Below are 18,885 nucleotides of genomic sequence, written 5' to 3'. Positions count from 1 at the left end.
AAAACCAGGAGCTAGCATGAATCCAAGTGGTAATTTATTATGCAGTAATAATAGATCGCAGCACTTAGAAGAGTGATCTCTACCAGATCCTGATGGAGGAGAGTCAATATACTTACCATTATAAAGGTACTTCTGTCAGTTTGGATATGTGCTGATGGTATAATCATTCCAAGTAGTGCATTACTAATGATATCCATAAGAACTGGGAAGCAATTTAGTCTTTTGGTATTACATGCTAATGAAAAACTGTAATTCTAAAATATAAAAAGAAAGGTTATAAATTCTCAAAGATCTTTTTTTTTTCTGAAGAGGTCAAAATTCAATTTATTTTCTTTAAGATTTTATTTATTTATTTGACAGACTGTGAGAGAGGGAACACAAGCAGGGGAAGGAGAGGGAGAAGCAGACTCCTGCCGAGCAGGGAGCCTGATGCGGGACTCAATCCCAGGACCCTGGAATCCTGGCCTGAGCTGAAGGAAGATGCTTAAAAACTGAACCATCCAGGTGCCCCAAAATTCAATATTTTAACAAGAAGATCATGTTTTTAAAATGATGTCAAATAATCAAAGCAAAAAACACACACTGTGTAAGGAAAACAAAACATATACGTAGGCTGTATCTTATTTTCAAGACACCAGATGTCTGGCTTAAGGCTAGAATCAATTATTACTGTTAAAGAATAAAACAGGGGCACCTGGATGGCTCAGTGGGTTAAAGCCTCTGCCTTCGGCTCAAGTCATGATCCCAGTGTCCTGGGATCGAGCCCCGCATCGGGTTCTCTGCTTAGCAGGGAGCCTGCTCCACCTAACCCCCCCCCCCCACCCCGCCTGCCTCTCTGCCTACTTGTGATCTCTGTCTGTCAAATAAATAAATAAATAAATAAATAAAATCTTTAAAAAAAAAAGAATAAAACAGAGGTTTCACAATATATGTATAGTAAAATCACTGAGAGGAAATCTGAGTTCTTTGGACTCAAATATGCACTTAACAGTGGGTATTATATAGTATTTATTTTGCTAATACATGCCATTTGTATTGGTAGACAATGACTGAGGTATGAATTATTCATCATATTAATGACTACCATTCATTAAGTAATAAAAGCAGTATTTGTTTTTCATTTCATTTCCTAAAGGGGAGAACTGAGTACACTGGTATTATATTAGCTTTTCCACACCTTTGGGAAAGATTGTGAAACAGAAACCAGCATACCTTTGTATTACCAGATACAATGATGGCTCCATTATATGATGGGTCATCCAGGCCAGTTTTGGTTCCAGATACATCCACTTCCAAAGCTATGTTCTGATGCTCCACAGAATGTATAAAATCATCAATGCTTGCCCCTGAGTTGTAGATAGGTATATCACAAAACTTAGAAAATCAATATCAGGTTGTATAGTAAAATTATAATTAATGTCATTATGTGACCCTTACTGTAATATGGTCAGGATATTTTTCCACATCAGAACATACTTGCTACTTTGAATTAAGTCTATTCACTTGTCATGCAATTTACTTTATAATATATTTATTTGCTTCAGATTACTGCTGATGTGAAAGGTGAAAGTCTTTTTTACCACCATATGGCATTTAGAATAGATGTTTTCCCCTAGAATATTGCATTGAGTGGCCATAACAATTAAGGTTTTAGTGACACAGATAATCTCCAGTAATTAACCACCAAAATTGCTAAATCTCACTTTACTACTGCTACCTTATTAACTGACTTTCAAAATGTGTCTTGAATTGGGAAGACAACTTGTTGGATGAAGGCATGGAGAGGTTTGTGGACTTTCCCCTAGAAAGGCAACCATAACTTGTGAAAATCACTAAAAATCCAATAAGTTAAAATCTCCTGACTGCCTTAAGGGCATACAGAAAATGAAAAAAGAAAAAAACCTCCACATTTATTTAAGAAAATCTAATAAATCTGGGTAAGAACACTAAGAAAATGGCACTTGAGTAAAAAAAATCTATACCTTCATTCCCTGTCATTGATTAGTATGACAGAAGATCCACTCTGACTGGATCTAGTCAAGAAATTGTGCCTAGGATAGAGCTTCCATCTTATGAGTAGGGGATGGATGGAAGAAGAGAACTCCAGACCTCTCACTGCCTGGGATGGAGTTTCTGCAACATGGGACTGGAAGGAATGAGAAAGGTTGGTGTCCAGACCCTCCTAGGAAGATAACTGGATAGCTATTGAATTTGCATCCCTTCCTCACACCATACAAAAAAATTAACTCAAAATGGATCAGAGATCTACATATAAGAACTAAGAGTATAAAAACCTTAGAAGGAAATATAGAAGTAAATCTTTGTGATCTTGGGTTAGGTAAAGCTTACTTAGATATGACACCAAAAGTACAAGCAAGGGAAAAAAACAAGTTAGACCTCATAAAAATGAAAACATTATGTTTCAACGGACATGAGAAAATGCAAAGGCAATCTACAGGGTGAGGTGAAATATTTGCAAAATATTTGCCATTGATTCTTATTATTCATGGTACATATATTCTCTAACATCACCACAAACATGGAATTAGTGAATTCTCAATTATTGCTCTGAAGAGAAACACAAGGTTCGGTTCCTGTGAGCTTCTGGTCACAACAGTTTCTTTGATCAATCAATATATCACCATATTTTTATATGTTTTGGTGTATATATTGTTGATTCATTAACATTGATCTCAAAGCCAATGGCACTATAACTCATGCCTGAACAAAGTTTATTTGACACACATATTTTCTCTGTAAGTTACCTCACAGCCTTCCCTATTTAGGGACACTGTAAAGCACCTCGATCCTATTCTTGGGGTCATTTTCAACAGCAAAATCACCCAAAAAAGCAAGAAAATGTGAAAAACATGGCCCTAAATGGACTACAGAAAGGATATTTATGTATAGTGTGAGACCTGAAACAACAAGGCAGACCATCACCTTGTTTACCTCAGCTAGAAATTGTCCATCATGTGACTCCAATTTTTCACTTCTCTGAGCATGTCTGTGATTTACTATGAAAGAGCCACAAGTCTTGGTTTCGGGGTCACAAATAAATTTTCCTTACTAGATAAGTTTGCAAATACAGAATCTGTGAATAGTGAGGATCTATTGCATCTAAGAAGGGACAGGTATTTAGAATATATAAAGAACACTTAGGATTCAATAAAAAGGACATACAACCCATATTTTAAAAGACATTTCTCCAAAGATAGATATACAATGGTCAGTAATGAAAAGATGTACATGAAAAGATGCCTAAGGTCACTAGTTACTAGCAAAATGCAAACCTAACCACAAGATACTACTTGATTCACACTAAAAGGGGTAAGACCAAAAAAGGAAGTAACAAATTTGGGTGAAAATGTGTAGAAACTGGAATCTTCACAAACTGCTAGCATGACAATAAATTGGGGTAGTCACTTTAAAAGAGTTTAGTTGTTCCTCAAAAGGTTAAATACAGTCACCATATGACTCCACAATTCCATTCCTGTATTTTATACCCCAAAGAGATGAAAAAAAAAAAAAAGTATGTTCATACAAAAACTTGGACTTTCATAGCAGCAATATTCATAATAGCCAGTTACTGGGGGAATATACCCATCAAGTGATGAATAATAAATAAAATGTAGCACACTCCCAGGAAAGAATATTATTCCACAATTAAAAAATTAAATATTGAAACATGCTACAACATAGATGATCCTTGAAAACATTATACTACATGAAAGAGGTCAGTCATAAAAGATCCTACATTGCATAATTCTACTTATATTAAATGTCCAGAGTAGCAGATCCATGGAAACAGAAAGAAAACTTGTGGTTTCTCTGAGCTGGGGACAGAGTGAATGGGAGTAAGTACTTAGTGAGTATGAAATTTCTTTTTTGGGATGAAAATGTCCTAAAATAAGTTGTAACGATGGTCACACAATTCTGTGAAATACACTCAAACCCACTGAATTGTAAGCATTTCATTTTGCACACAGCCACCAAAAAATTTATTTCTCCTCAGCAAATCCCTCCCTAGTTCCTTCTCCATTTTGGGCTTGTACTCATCATGCTCAAGACTCATGAGTGGTTTTATGCTGAAGAAGCCCAAAGCTCATTTTTCTCTCTCACATTTTATGTTTTTTAAGTAATGCTCATAACAGGGAATGCATTTAGGAATGGAGTACACACCCCATCATTACCTGTTTTATTGATGATCAGTAATTGAGTGAGAGGATCGCATGGTTGTTGTCCAGGAGCAAGGAAGTATAAATGAGGAGAAAGGTCCCAAGTGTAGCTCATTTCATATATTCTGTTGTGGATAGTCCTCAAAAGAAGAGGGCAAATTCCAACTCCTAGAATCAAGAGCCTATACAGAAGAAAAGGGCCAGCGTGAATGCACAGTCATTTCTGAACCTTTCAGAACTGTCTGAGCAGATGATGCTGTGATGAGATCAAGAGATTATGAAAATTAAACATTGAGTTCTCTGATTCATTTCTTGAGTTTCTGCCCTTTTCCCACCTCTTGATTAAGGATGACAAAATGGAGACTTATCCTTGGTTCACTTCTCTTGTTACTCTCAGGCTATGGCTTATCCCACACATTTTCAAGGGGCAGGTGTCCTTGAACTGTGCCTGCAGTTCAGATTTGTCTTCTCTCCTGAGACTCCAGTTCTTTGCTCTCCCTTCCTGGTAGTTAATCCATCAATGCTCTGGACTCAATTTTCTTCACAACTACTCCTCTTCAGATAGTCCCTATTTCTATTAGTGACAGCAGGATTTCTTTAGTCACCAAGCTCAAATTTTCAATTATTCTTTATTCTCTTGTAGTCACCATTTCAAGGAAGTTGAAAAAAATTTTTTTTTAATTTGAGAAAGAGAGAGAGAGAGAGAGAGAGAGAGAGGGCATGAATGGGGTGGGGAGGAGTAGAGGGAGAGAGAGAGAGAATCCCCAAGCAGACTCCTTGCTGAACACAGAGCCCAACACAGGACTTGATCTCTCAACTCTGAGAGCATGACCTGAGCCAAAACCAAGAGTCAGATGCTTTACCAAGTGAGCCACCCAGTTACCCCTCAGTTGAAAACTTTTATTGTTCCATCCTTATACCTTGCTTCAAAACTTTTCTCTGTTCGTAATTTCTTGTTTTACAATGTTACAGCTTGTTTGAATTCTTGCTAAATGCCCAGCATCTCTCCAGACGTTGTTATACAAGGTTGCCAGATAAATAATAAAGGTTTTTCTTAAATCATGCTATCTCCTTGTCATAGGCTCTCAATGAATTCCCATTACTTACTTATTTATGAGTATTTATGGAGACTCTATTATGTGCTAACAAGTCTCCTATCTTTTTGATGCTTCATCAAAGTATTCATAGACGAGGTACTGATTGGTAGCCAAAGTGCCACAGACACAAGTGAGCCAATGAGAGGGGATGCAGTTCGGAGGAGCGGGGATAGTGGCCAGTGTGCACACAGGAAGTATCGGGGAATGAGGAACTGCCTGGATGGCTCTGTCAGTTAGACATCTGCCTTCAGCTCAGGTCATGATCCCAGTGTCCTAGAATTGAGTCCCACATCGGGCTCCTTGCTCAGTGGGGAGCTTGCTTCTCCCTCTGCCTGTCACTCCCCCTGCTCATGCTCTGTCACTCAGATATATAAATAAATAAAATACTTTTTTTTAAAGAAAGGAAGTATGGGGGGTGCTTGGGTGGCTCAGTGGGTTAAAGCCTCTGCCTTCAGCTCAGGTCATGATCCCAGGGTCCTGGGATCGAGCCCTGGATTGGGCTCTCTGCTCAGCAGAAGCCTGCTTCCCCCCTCTCTCTGCCTGCCTCTCTGCCTACTTGTGATCTCTCTCTGTCAAATAAATAAATAAAGTATCTAAAAAAAAGAAAGGAAGTATGGAGAGTGAACTAGCAACACTTAGGAGAGCTGGTGGGAAGTCATGACATTTAGGTAAGACCAAGTGGAACCCAGTGGGAGCGTCAGGACATCCAGGGAAGTGTCAGGAGCATTACTGTACAATACTCAAAATAAGGCATGGGCATATGGATATGTTGGGGGGGGTGCAGGACATAAATCCGCATCCCATTGTTTCAGTCACCTACCCAGTAGAAAATTTGAAAGAGATGGAATAACACAGGAAAACTACATTACTTGAACTTTTTCCTGAAAATTCACTCCAAAAATGTTACAAATTTCCCCTGCTAGACTGCCAATAGATAACCATCAAAACATTAACCAAACTGGGGTATTATTCTTTATCCAGTTTTGTAGGTGCAGATATTTATTTTAATTTTTTCGTTATCTTCTCTTGATTTTACATCTCAGATTTGTTTTTTAATGTATTGACTGGAAAAAAAAAAAAAGAAAAACCACCTGTGGCCCTCTGACACTCACAGAGATAAGAGAGCTTTCCTTTCATGCTTTAAGTTCAAGAAGCGAACACGTGCAATCATGCAGATTTGCTGTTTCCAGAGAACCAGGCCCCCTATGGTCTTTGTCGTCTCATTGAGTGAACTGAGAACTTGTTCCATCTCAACAAGCCTCTCTGTATCTCCAGTTCTTTCTGCCTGTGCTTCTCCCAACGTGGCCATATCTACAAAATACAAAAAAAAAAAAAAAAGCAATTCACAAAATCCCACTTCAGATGGACCTTCTGGAGCTTCTTGGAGGTATCACAATCTTCTGTGAAACTGTAGTGTTATGTGGAGCTATTGGCTGCTGCTATGAGCTAGAAACATCTATGAAGTTTCATGTCTTGAACAAAAGGAGTAGAAAGGGGATCTTAGATCATATGGATACAGACAGTACATTAAAGAGGTTATGGCAAATATGCATAATCACATCATGCCCCCCAGGCGCCCCAGAGACTGTCACCCCTCTTCCCAAGAGAATAATACCTGCTATTTTTAACCCATTAGATAAGTGAAAGCACAAAGAAAGCAAAATAATAATAAAAATTTTCATAAAGGGAAGAGCCATCCCTAGAGGAGATGATACATATGGGTGTTTTCATGTTAGGGGCACGGTAGAAGAAGGAAAGAACAACTTTAGACTTGAATGAGGAGAGAGCACTAAACAAACTCTTATGGTCAAATGTGGTCTGGTACCCAAGTCACTAACTGAGTTCACACCTTTTACCAATTCTTTCCCATGAGAACTTCACCAAATGCTTGGGAACAAAAGCTGAAGATTGTAAAGAAAAGCTAAGAAAGATACATATCAGGTCCATAGAGTCTTGGGCAAGATATCATCAAGGTACATGGGGCTTTCCTTTGTAAAGGGAATCCAGTAGGGGCTGGCTACTGGACAAATGAGTGGAGAAAGACAGACTAAGAGAAACTAGATCTTGGCTGGATACATGCATTGACAGACTAATTTAGAGTATGGGGTGGTAAGGAGAAGTGATTCCCAAGACATGGTGAGCTATGGTCAAGAGTGGAGAGTCAGGTTACCTCCCAGGAGTAGAAAAACTGAAACTCCCCCAAAAACCAAATAAACAAGAAAAATGATAGCAAGCTGAAAATCAGGGAGATATCTGCTATTGTTGAGAAATTGGGCAGTGGGCTTATATTCCATAGAGAGAGCTCCAGAATTTTGCCTGTGCTGGAATATGATTTTAATGTCAATAACAGTATCTTGGAAATCCACACATATTTGTACATATTTGTACATTGAATGACACATTTAGAAATCACCAAGTATTACAATACTCTGTCATCAAATAGGGTGTGTAATGAAAAGTATAAACTTATTTAAAATAACCAACTGGGAATTTTTGAGTTGAAATGTGTAATAACTGATTTTAAAAATTGACTGAAAAAATAAAAGCTCTTCAACAGATGAATGGATAAAAAAAAGATGTAGTTCATATATACAATGGAATATTACTCAGCTATCAGAAAGAATGAATATCTACCATTTATATCGATATGGATGGAACTGGAGGGAATTATGCTAAGTCAAATAAGTCAAGCAGAGAAACAATTATATGGTTTCACTCATATATGAACCATAAGGAATGGCACAGAGAACCATAGGCAGAGGTGTGGAAAACTGAAGGGGGAGAAATTGGAGAAGGCGACGAACCGTGAGAGACTATGGACTCTGGGAAACAAACTGAAGGTTTCAGAGGGGAGGAGGGGCGGGGGGATGGAGTCACCAGGTGATGAGCACTAAGGAGGGCACGTTTTGTGATGAACACTGGGTGTTATATGCAACTAGTGAATCATTGAACACTACATCAAAAACTAATGATGTACTCTACAGTGGCTAACTTAACATAATAAAAAAAGGTGAAAAAAAAAATAAAAGCTCAACAAATATCTCCTGGCGGAAGAAAGAAATCAGTGAACATGACAAAAGATAAATTGAGATTATTAAGTTTGAAGAACAGAAGGAAAAAAGAATGAAAATAAAATGAAGTCCCAGATAAATGTGAGACATTATCAAGCATATTAACATACCCTACCACATACATTAATGGAAGTTCCAGAAGGAGAGTTGAGAGAGAAAGGGTCAGAAAGTATAGCTGAAAAAATTAATGGCTAAAAACTTCTCAGATTTGATGAAAAACACAAACCACACATACAAAAAGCTCACCAAACTCCCAGCAGGATAAATGCAAGGAGATCAACACCTAAAGATATCAGGGTCAAGCTGTCAGACGCCAAGGACAAAAAAAGAATCTGGAAAGCAGCAGGAGAAAAACAACACATCATACACAAGAGATTTTCAATAAGATCTAAAGCTGACTTCTCATCAGAAATCAGGGAGGTCAAACAGACACAATGAAAAAGTGCCCCACATCACTCAGCATCAGGGAAATGCAAATCAAAACCACAACAAGATACTACCACACACCAGTCAGAATGGCTAAAATTAATAAGTCAGGAAACAACAGATGTTGGTGAGGATGTGGAGAAAGGGGAACCCTCCTACACTGTCGGTGGAAATGCAAGCTGGTGCAGCCACTCTGGAAAACAGCATGGAGGTTCCTCAAAAACCTGAAAATCGAGCTACCCTACAAACCAGCAATTACACTACCGGGTATTTACCCTAAAGATACAAATGTAGTGATCCGAAGGGGCACATGCATCTGAATGTTTATAGCACCAATGTCCACAGTAGCCAAACTATGGAAAGAACCTAGATGTCAATCAACAGATGAATGGATAAAGAAGATGTGGTATATATATATACAATGGGATACTATGCAGCCATCAAAAGAAATGATATCTTGCCATTTGCAACAATGTGGATGGAACTAGAGGGTATTAAGCTGAGTGAATAAGTCAATCAGAGAGAGATAATTATCATATGATATCACTGATATGAGGAATTTGAGAGGCAGGGCGGGGGGTTGTGGGGGCTACGGAAGGAAAAAATGAAACAAGATGGGATCAGGAGGGAGACAAACCATAAGAGACTCTTAATCTCACAAAACAAACTGAGGGTTTCAGAGGGGGGAGTAGGGATAGGGTGGCTGGGTTATGGAAATTGGGGAGGGTATGTGCTATGGTCAGTGCTGTGAAATGTGTAAGCCTGATTATTCACAGACCTGTACCCCTGGGGCAAATAATACATTATATGTTAACAAAAAAATTAAATTAAATTAAATAATAATTAAAAAAAAAGAAACTGGGGAGACCAGCAGGCAATGAAAGGACGTAATCAGAACACTGGAAGAGAGAGATTGAAAATCAATGTTTTGTCTGAAATTGCTCTTGGGAAGCAGGATGAAGGCAGTGAGCCCTGTTTAGAAGAAAATGAGTCACCTCTAATAACAAGGCAATACTGGCAGGAAAGGTAACAGAAGTCACAGGGATGCATTTTGGCTTTACTCATCCCTGTCCAGGAAAGGACTTGTGTCTTATGGAAATCTATACTGCATTGTTATAAATTGTGTTATGTGATCACTCTCATGTACTTTGTTTACCCGATTCATCAATAGCTGATTTCCCTTCCAGTTTCAGGAACACTTCATTCAAGGTTGTCATGGAAACGCCGTAATTCTCAATTCCCAGGTCAGGACATCTATCCAGATCGTTGTAAAGTGCTGCAGAGCACAGACAATAGCAAAAATCAAAACAACAAAGATCACGAGTGAGCTGAGGACCACTTTTCAAACTAAAATGCACAAATATATGAAAAGTATGACGTCATACTTGTGATAGGTCAGACATTTTAAAACTCACATTTCCTAATAAGGAACCTTATTCTTTAAATTCCCTACGTTATTTGTAATTGTATATTGTGTTATAGCCCATATACTAATTAACCCGAATTAACTGAAGACTCTTTTCCAGAACCATCTGTGTGGTGTGTGTGTGTGGTTTTTTTTTAAAAGATTTTACTTATTTATTTAACAGACAGAGATCGCAAGTAGGCAGAGAGGCAGGCAGAGAGAGAGAGAGAGAGGAGGAAGCAGGGTCCCCACTGAGCAGAGAGCCTGATGCGGGACTCGATCCCAGGACCCTGGGATCATGACCTGAGCCGAAGGCAGCGGCTTTAACCCACTGAGCCACTCAGGCATCCCAAAGAACCGTTTGTGTTTTAACTGGCCGAAGGGAAAGAACTAATTTTTTTGAGAATTAGTTGGATGGTGCAGGAGTTTTTTCAGTTCCAAAAATCTCTGTTAAAGGAAGGACATAAATTATAAATCATATTTTTTAATTTTCAGCTTTTGACTGTGGAAGAAAAAATTCACAGGATCTCACAGAGAAACACAGCCGACTCAGGGCATCTTAGAATGGTAGGGAAGGGGCAATCAGTCTCCGGCAAGCAATTCTGTATCTACTCATTCCTCAGTTTGATCACCAAAAATATTTCGGGTATTCTTACAACAATAAACAATGTCCCTGCCTAATAGATCAGAATAGTAACAGCTAATTCAACAAAGCTTGAATAAAAACCTAATTTTAAATCTTAATATGATTACATACGTCCTGAGGATTCCACCTGCAGCTTCTCGTTGGGCAAAAGGATCAATTAAAGGCTTTCCATCCTGGTGAGAGCAGCATAGACAGAAAAGCAGAAAAGAAGCAAGATTCAAACTGCTAGTGAACATTATGTGTCATTCTCCATTCCGCCTAAAATCTTACAAGCCTCCTCTAAATTAGAACTAGTATGAGAACAGATTAATTAGGGTTCAATTAACATTTTCCCTATGGCTCTAAGGAACGCTTGTGCTGCCACCATAAAATGGACATTTGAATGACTTTGTGGGGTAATTTATGTGTCTGTTAACCACACTTATGGCCTGGCTAATTGCTTCAACCACCCAATGCAGCCCTCCTTGTGCTCCATGACCAGGGAGTAAATCTTCTGAATAACATACATAATAAGCCAACTTTTTCTTTCTTTTTTAATTAAACTTTTTTTGGAGATTATTTTATTTTATTTTTAGAAAGAGAGAGAGAGTGCAAGCAGGGGGAAGGGCAGAGGGAGAGAGCGAGAGAATCCAAAGCAGACCCCCCCATCCAGCCCAGAGCCCAACATGGGTCTTGATCTCATGACCTTGAGATCATGACCTGAGCCAAAATCAAGAGTTGGATGCTTACCCAACTACCACCCAGGTGTCCCTTGAGATAATTTCAGATTCACATGTGGTTATAAAAAATAATAGAGAGATCTGTACACTTCACTCAGTTTCCCCCAATGGTAATATCTTAAAAAGCCACTGTAGGATATCACACCCATGCTACTGATATTAATACAATCAAGATACAGAACATTTCCATCACCACAAAGATCATGTTACTCATAGACAGCATACTACCCATCACTCCTGATCCCATCTTCTCCCAACCCATGACTGCTATTAATCTGCCCTCCATTTCTAGAATTCTGTTATTTCAAGAATGTTATATAAATTGAGCCCTACAGTATACAATATTTTAGAATTGGATATTTCCACTGAGAATAGTTCCCTGACTATTCCTCAAGGTTGTTGCATATGGCAGTCAGTAGCCTGTTCCTTTTTATTGTTGAGTGGTATTACATGTCATGAATGTACCACAATTTAACCATTTACTTGTTAAAGGGCATCTGGGTCCTTTCAGCTGTTGTCTACTCCAAATAAAGCTGCTACAAACATTCATGTACCAGTTTTTGTGTGAATATGTTTTCATCTCTCTAGGATAAATATCCAGTAGTGAAATGATTTGGCTGTATTGGAGTTGAGGGTTTAGTGTTTCAAAGGAATGGCAAACTTTTCCCAGAGTGGCTGTGCCATTTTCCACTGCCATCATCAAGGTAGGAGTGATCCATTTTGTCCACATCTTAGCCAGCATTGGATATGATCACTGTGTAAAAAAAAAGTTTTTAGCCATTCTGCTAAGTATGTAATGCAATCTCATAATGGTTTTAATTTGCAGTTCCCGGCTGACATATGATACTGGACACCTTTTCATGTGTGTCTGCCACCTGCACATCTTCAGTGAACTGTCTCTTCTTATCTTTTGCCCATTTTCCAGTTGGGTTGTCTGTTTTTTACAGTTGAGTTTTCAGAGTTCTCTATGTGTTCAGATACCAGTCTTCTGTGAGATACATACTTTGTGAATACTTTCTCCCAGTCTATACCTCATTCTATCATCTCCTTAACAGGATCTTTCACAAAGCAATTTTTAAATTTTGATGGAGGAAAACTTACATTTTTTTTCCTTTCATAAACTGTGAATTTGGTGTCCAGTCTAAAAACTCTGCCTAGTAGTAGAACCTGCAGATTTTCTCTTATTCATTTAAAAAAAAATTATGGTTTTACATTTTATATGTAAGTCCATGTTTTACATTATGTTAATTTCAGCAGTCAAATACTCTACCCCTGAGCTATACCCCCTACATTATGTTAATTTCTATATGAGGTGGGAGATTTAGGTAAAAGTTTATTTTTATGCCTGTGGATCTACTTACTCCATTTGTTGGAAAGGTTATCCTTCATCTATTGAATTGCTTTTCCCCCTCTGTCAAAAATCAGTGAGGCATATCTGTGTAGGTTTATTTCTGGGTTCTCAGGTCTGTTCTATCTTTGTGTTGATCATTCTGCCAATAGCACATTATCCTGATTACTCTAGTTTACATAATGCTATAACTCACTCCCTTGAGTCTCCATAGAGGAGCCTGACCAAAACCACAGCTTCCTGCTTCAAAAGAGTTGAAGGGGGCATTCAGAATCTCTGACAAGGCTGATCACTAAAGTCTTCTCCTGCAGAAAGCCAGTCTCTGAAGACTGGAAGAGGTGTCTGCTTTATCTAGTGCATAGGCATCAACAGAGTGTCAAGGAAAATGAAAAAGTGAAAGATGTTCCCAAAAAGGAAACAAGGTAAACCTGCAGAAGCAAACCCTCATGAAATGAAGCAACACAATCTGCCTGACAAAGAATTCAAAATAGCTCACACACACACACACACGCACACACACAGGTCATAAAAAAATCTTTTATGCATTGGCCTAAAAACCCCAAGGTCCTCACAATAGTTTTATGAAGAGAAGACTCACAGAGCTGTTTGTAATGGTTAAACTAGAGGTTTTCAACCATTTGTATTTATTCACATATTTGAACACTAGAATATTTTGCTATGTACTACAAAGGGAATGAAAGACTAAAAAAGCTCCCTAAAATACCCAGACATTGTAATGTAACTATTAGAATATAATATTTCCCACTGTAGATAAAATCATTCAGTTACTGTATTATTCTTTGCATCATGTTTCAAATAGCTGAACACATTGTGAGCTCTCAATATATAAGAATTATCATTATTTCTATGAATATAATTTATGTATCTCATTTCGTGGTGTTCTTGTACATTACCTGGAAATCTATTTGTTCTTTCTAAGGGCAATGTGTAGACAAGTTTTCCTTCACTTTCTGCTGATAATTTGGCATCAGGGATATGTTGTTTAATAAGTGATGTTATATTTTCCTGAACATGCATTTCATTCAACTGCAAACTGGTGTTTGAAAAAAAAAAAGAATCTATGTTATTTGACATAGTCTCCAGTGGCATGACAAAAATTACTAGCTTCTGGCAGATAAAAAATAATCAATTAAAATCTAATGCAAGAGATAAGCCATTTAAATATGAAAAGAGAGGATAAAAAAATCAGATCATATAAATGTAATGGGAGAAAACAGAGGGAGCTAATCAGAACTATTGGTCAGGCATTCAGGTTCTAATGCCCAGACAAGGTTGATAACCACTCAAGTCCTTAAAAGGAGAATAGTGGCAGAGTACAGATATCAAGGACACAAACAGGACTATATAAAATGGAATTTTTCAAAAGAGTTTAAGTTGGCTTAATAGGATTATTGTATTGGTCAAGAAGAAGGGATTTTTGACAGGCAAAGACATAAAGCAGGTTCAGATATTCAATTTGCTTTTTCATACAGATTTATTAAGTTATTAGTCTGTGATAAAAATATCCCTAAATGCTAGGATGAGGGTACAATGGTAAATAAGAGAGCACTGCCCTGTTCTAATGTAGTTCACTGTCCAGTGGGGAGACAGGGAGAAAAAAAATAAACAAACATAAAGAAATGATTAACAATAGTGATAAGTGCTGTGAAGGAAATTGGTTATAGATAGAAATTAATTGTGGACAAATGTGAGTATGGGTTGTTGAGACCACTAATTTTGCTTTTTTTGTATAATAACCTCAGAACTATGACTAAGAAAAAATATTATAGAGAAAACCAGTCTATCCACTTAAAAATACCGTGGATAACTCCCCAGTATAGGAGAACAAATAAAAATGTATTAATCAAGTTTATAAAGTATGCAAAAGTATGTAGTGGCTTGGCTTCTAACTTTGGTTTTACAATTTGAAATGTGTTACTTAACCTATCTGGGTAATTTGCTCATTAGCAAAAATTAACAGCTAAGGTGTCCTAAGAACTGAATAATAGTGATGTTTGCACTTAGCAAGTCCTTTAAAAATGCCTATTTTATTTGATCAATTGCTCATATTGAAATTATGCTATTTATGCAAGTATTAAGAACATCTGAGCATACATGCTATTTTTAGAAGCTGTGAAACCCTCTGAGGGAATAAAGCAAAAACCAAAAAAAAGCATAGTTGTTCTCCACGAGGTTGCTGCCCCCTGAAACAAGAATAATTTAAGAAATACTTCTTGGTCACTTAGAAGAATTTGTGTGGGGCACTAAAGAGGATGGCATGAACAGTTCATGCATCCTCTCTTGAAGAGTGTATGGTTTGGAAATGGAGGTCAGCCAACTTTTTCTGAAAATGACTATGTCGTAAATATTTTTTTAAATTTTTTAATTTTTTATTGTTTTATTTTTCAGTAGAGATCTACTGGCTTTACAGGCTGAAATTATTCAATACTGCTGTTGCAACATGGAAGCCATCATATGCAAGCAACATCTAAACACATGGGTATGGCTGTGTTCCAATCAAACATTATTTACAGCAATAGGAAGTGGGCTGGATTTGGCCCATGGATCATAGTTGGCTGACCCTGATTTAGAAGAAGAAAGAAGGCAATTACACGAAGTATTGTCCAGGAGCCCATGAAGAGATTTGTGAATTGGGCAGAGATCCTAAGGAGTGTTTTTTATTTTGAGGACACATCTTGTTGCCATGCTAATGTGCTAGGCACCCTGTCATTTACTTTTCATTTACTTTTCTTTACCTGCAACTAGGAATTGTTATTCCTACTTCATAAGCGAGAAAACAGTTTTGGAAAGTTTAATTAATTTCCAAGAAGCAATTCAAACAATGTAGCTTACGAAATGAAATACTGGAAAAATACACAGAGCTGGAGGATTAATAAAGACTACATGAGATGGCATTCAAAATAATGCTTTAGGACTTGAACAAGTGGTAATGGGTCCAAGAAAACTGAAAAGTTCAGTAAATAACCTCAAACAAGGGGAAATGTAGGTCATGGTAGGACATGTGCAATGAACAATGAACATTTTATTTTTGACTAAAGGATACTGAATTGGCTAAAGGCAAATAATAAGGAAATCATGATGGGGTGGGCCACACCAACATCTCATGACTACAAAATCTGGATTCCAGTAGGTAAAATGGAACCATTGAAGTTTTTTTGTTTGCTTTGTTTTGTTGTTGTCATGTATTTTTTTTTCTTTTTAAGGTATATTGATGGTCTAATCAGAGCTATACTTTAGATAAACTGACCAATTCATGAACAAATCAAAAATCAATTTAAAATGTAGATATGGATATTAGTTTTCAAAGTTAAAAATATCCAGTCTCCATTTCTGGCTCTATCATTTATGAACCTAGGGAGACCAAATGTAGAATAAAAGTAGAATAAAAGTAACAAGTGTTTCTATCTCAAAATACAAAGGATTTAAGTAAAATAATGTTAAGTATCTTATCTCTGAGGTCAATTAACAGCTAGAATATCCTACTATTCAAAATAATGATAAAAATAAAATGAAGAGGATGGAAAGAAGAGGAAGCACAAGAAGAGGATAGCTGGGAGAAGGAGGAGAAGCAAGGAGCCTACTAAAAAATGATATTAACAGATAGGTGAGAGGGTAGGGATGTATGAAACAATGTGTCAGTTGTGAAAGTTCCCTTAATACAAACCTTCCTTAACAAACAGTGTGTTGTAGATACATTTTCTACCACATTTATCTCAATTTTTTTGTTAAGTTATCTTATATTTTCTTGTTTTCTTTTCTTTCTTTCTTTCTTTTCTTTTCTTTCTTTTTTTTTTTTTTTTTTTGAGAGAAAGAGTGCATGCACGTGTGTTTTGGAGGTAGGGGGTGGCTGGAGGCGCAGAGGGAAAGGGAGGGAGAATCTTAAGGAGGATCCATGCTCTCACAACCCTGAGATCATGACCTGAGTGGAAATCAAGAGATGGACCTTAACCACCTGAGCCACCCAGGCAGGGACCCCAAGTTATCTTATATTTTCAATCTCTGACATCTGCCCATCAGTGTCTCTCATATACACACAGCAATTCCATATATGTACACAAGTATCTTCACATATGGATATGTAAACATCTCTGTGCAACAAATCAACAGTTTCTTGTGTGCTGTCATGTGCTGGGTCAAGCATTGTGTCTCCTCTAGCTCATTTCTCATTTTCCCAGCCTCCTGACATGGTCCTACCTTAAGTGATATCCAATGCCCCATTTCTTCTTGAGGAACAGAGAAGAACCTGCACACTTCAGCTTCCCTTTGGAGAGAAACACTTTCCTATCTGAAACGGAAGAAGCAAAGAAGAAATTTTGTTAGGAAGTTGTCCATTCTTTCCCAAGAAAAAGACAGGTAATCACGATCCAACTGGAATTCTGGAGCTTCTGCATCTTTAAATCCAGGGCTTAATAAAGACTCTTCAGAACAGGTACCCTTTAATATCATTTCTGTATTTCAGGTTATTGTTTTGCCATCCATCCAGCCAGGGAGGTTATGTGCATATGTTTTCTAATATAGACTACTATTACATTATTTATTTTAATTGACCAAACACCAAGATCATTTGAATTTCAAGTTGATTCACCTTAATTTTGTGTAAGAGGATTAATGTAATAGAATACAGATTCTCACTTCACAAGAATTGACTTTCCTGGCAGATCATGTCCCTGTGTAATCAAATGATACAAAATTTAGGGAGACACATGGAAAGGGTTGGGAGTGACTCTTTGGGCCCAGTTCACATCATTACCAGTGGTCCAGATTGCCAGGTAAGGCTAGATGACCACATTATTATTATTATGATTATTTTAATTTTATGTATTTATTTGACAGAGATCACAAGTAGGCCGAGAGGCAGGCAGAGACAGAGAGGGAAGCAGGCTCCCTGCTGAGTAGAGAGCCTGATGTAGGGCTCGATCCCAGGCTCGATCCCAGGCTTGATCCCAGGACCCAGGGATCATGACCTGAGCCAAAGGCAGAGGCTTTAACCTACTGAGCCACCCAGGCGCCCCTAGATGACCACCTTATTAAATACAGCGGCTGAGAATACCAATCCAGTCTCCTAAAGACCTCATCAGGACACTTAGCGGGCAAGTCAACAGTTACCAGCCAGGATGTCAGCCTCATCCATGAACTGGGTACTGAAGAGGATCACACGGTCTGCTTTCCGCTCCTTCAGGAGATTCCAAACATTGTGCCTTGAAAAGGGATCCAATCCAGCAGTTGGTTCATCCAATAGGAAAACCTACCGAGGACAGATGGATATAAAGGGCATTTCCAGGAAAGTGAAGTTCTTCCAGAAAACATGCACAAACCATATTGCTTATATATTTAAAAGGATATTATAGTTAGGACCTGGTTATTATATTTAATGCTCTATCACAACTATTTTATCACAGATGTCCTTTGCAAATAAAAGATTTGAACTACTACTAGAAGTTTCATTTTTAAAAATTTGAATTCATCTCTAAATTTAGTCTGACTTACCTGAGGATCTCCTAAAATGGCAGTTGCAAAGCTGAGTTTTCTTTTCTGCCCACCACTTAAGTTTTGAGCCAGGACATCTTGAATATTTTTCATCTCCAATTCCAGCAAGACTCTTTGTATCTAGCCAAATGACAACATTTATATCACAAACCAAGATTTCTTTTCTTTTTTTCTTAAAAATTTTATTTACTTATCTGACAGAGACAGAGAGAGAGAGCATACAGCAGCGAGAGCAGGAGAGGGGGAATCATGCTCTCCACCAAGAAGGGAGCCCGATGTGTAGCTCGATCCCAGGACCCTGAGCCAAAGGCAGAGGCTTAACTGACTGAGCCACCCAAGCACCCTTTCCTTTCCTTCCCCCTTCCTTCTTGTCCCTCCCCCCACCCCTTCCCTTTCCTCTTAAATTTGGAAATATAAGGCTATAAAGTGTAATGATTAAAAGCCTGGCTTGATTTGGAAACCACACCACTTTAACTAGCTGTGTGAT

General features: G+C 37.9%; 1 protein-coding gene across 3 annotated transcripts in view; it reads right to left on the bottom strand.

The window, feature by feature from the left end:
• ABCA8 (ATP binding cassette subfamily A member 8) overlaps positions 1-18,885 on the bottom strand; it is a 74,356-nt gene that overhangs the window by 23,781 nt on the left and 31,690 nt on the right. For all 3 annotated transcript variants that reach the window (XM_047706649.1, XM_047706648.1, XM_047706650.1), the window contains 9 exons: positions 18,399-18,518; positions 18,018-18,156; positions 17,106-17,196; positions 13,805-13,944; positions 9,929-10,048; positions 6,388-6,586; positions 4,194-4,360; positions 1,213-1,346; positions 117-254 (listed from right to left, as the gene is read on the bottom strand). In XM_047706649.1, the coding sequence (XP_047562605.1) occupies positions 117-254; positions 1,213-1,346; positions 4,194-4,360; positions 6,388-6,586; positions 9,929-10,048; positions 13,805-13,944; positions 17,106-17,196; positions 18,018-18,156; positions 18,399-18,518 (1,248 nt within the window). The remainder of the gene's footprint in view (positions 1-116; positions 255-1,212; positions 1,347-4,193; positions 4,361-6,387; positions 6,587-9,928; positions 10,049-13,804; positions 13,945-17,105; positions 17,197-18,017; positions 18,157-18,398; positions 18,519-18,885) is intronic.

This window comes from Lutra lutra, chromosome 16 (genome assembly GCF_902655055.1).
Source record: "Lutra lutra chromosome 16, mLutLut1.2, whole genome shotgun sequence".
NCBI lineage: Eukaryota > Metazoa > Chordata > Mammalia > Carnivora > Mustelidae > Lutra > Lutra lutra.
This window is presented reverse-complemented; position numbering and strand designations above follow the sequence as displayed.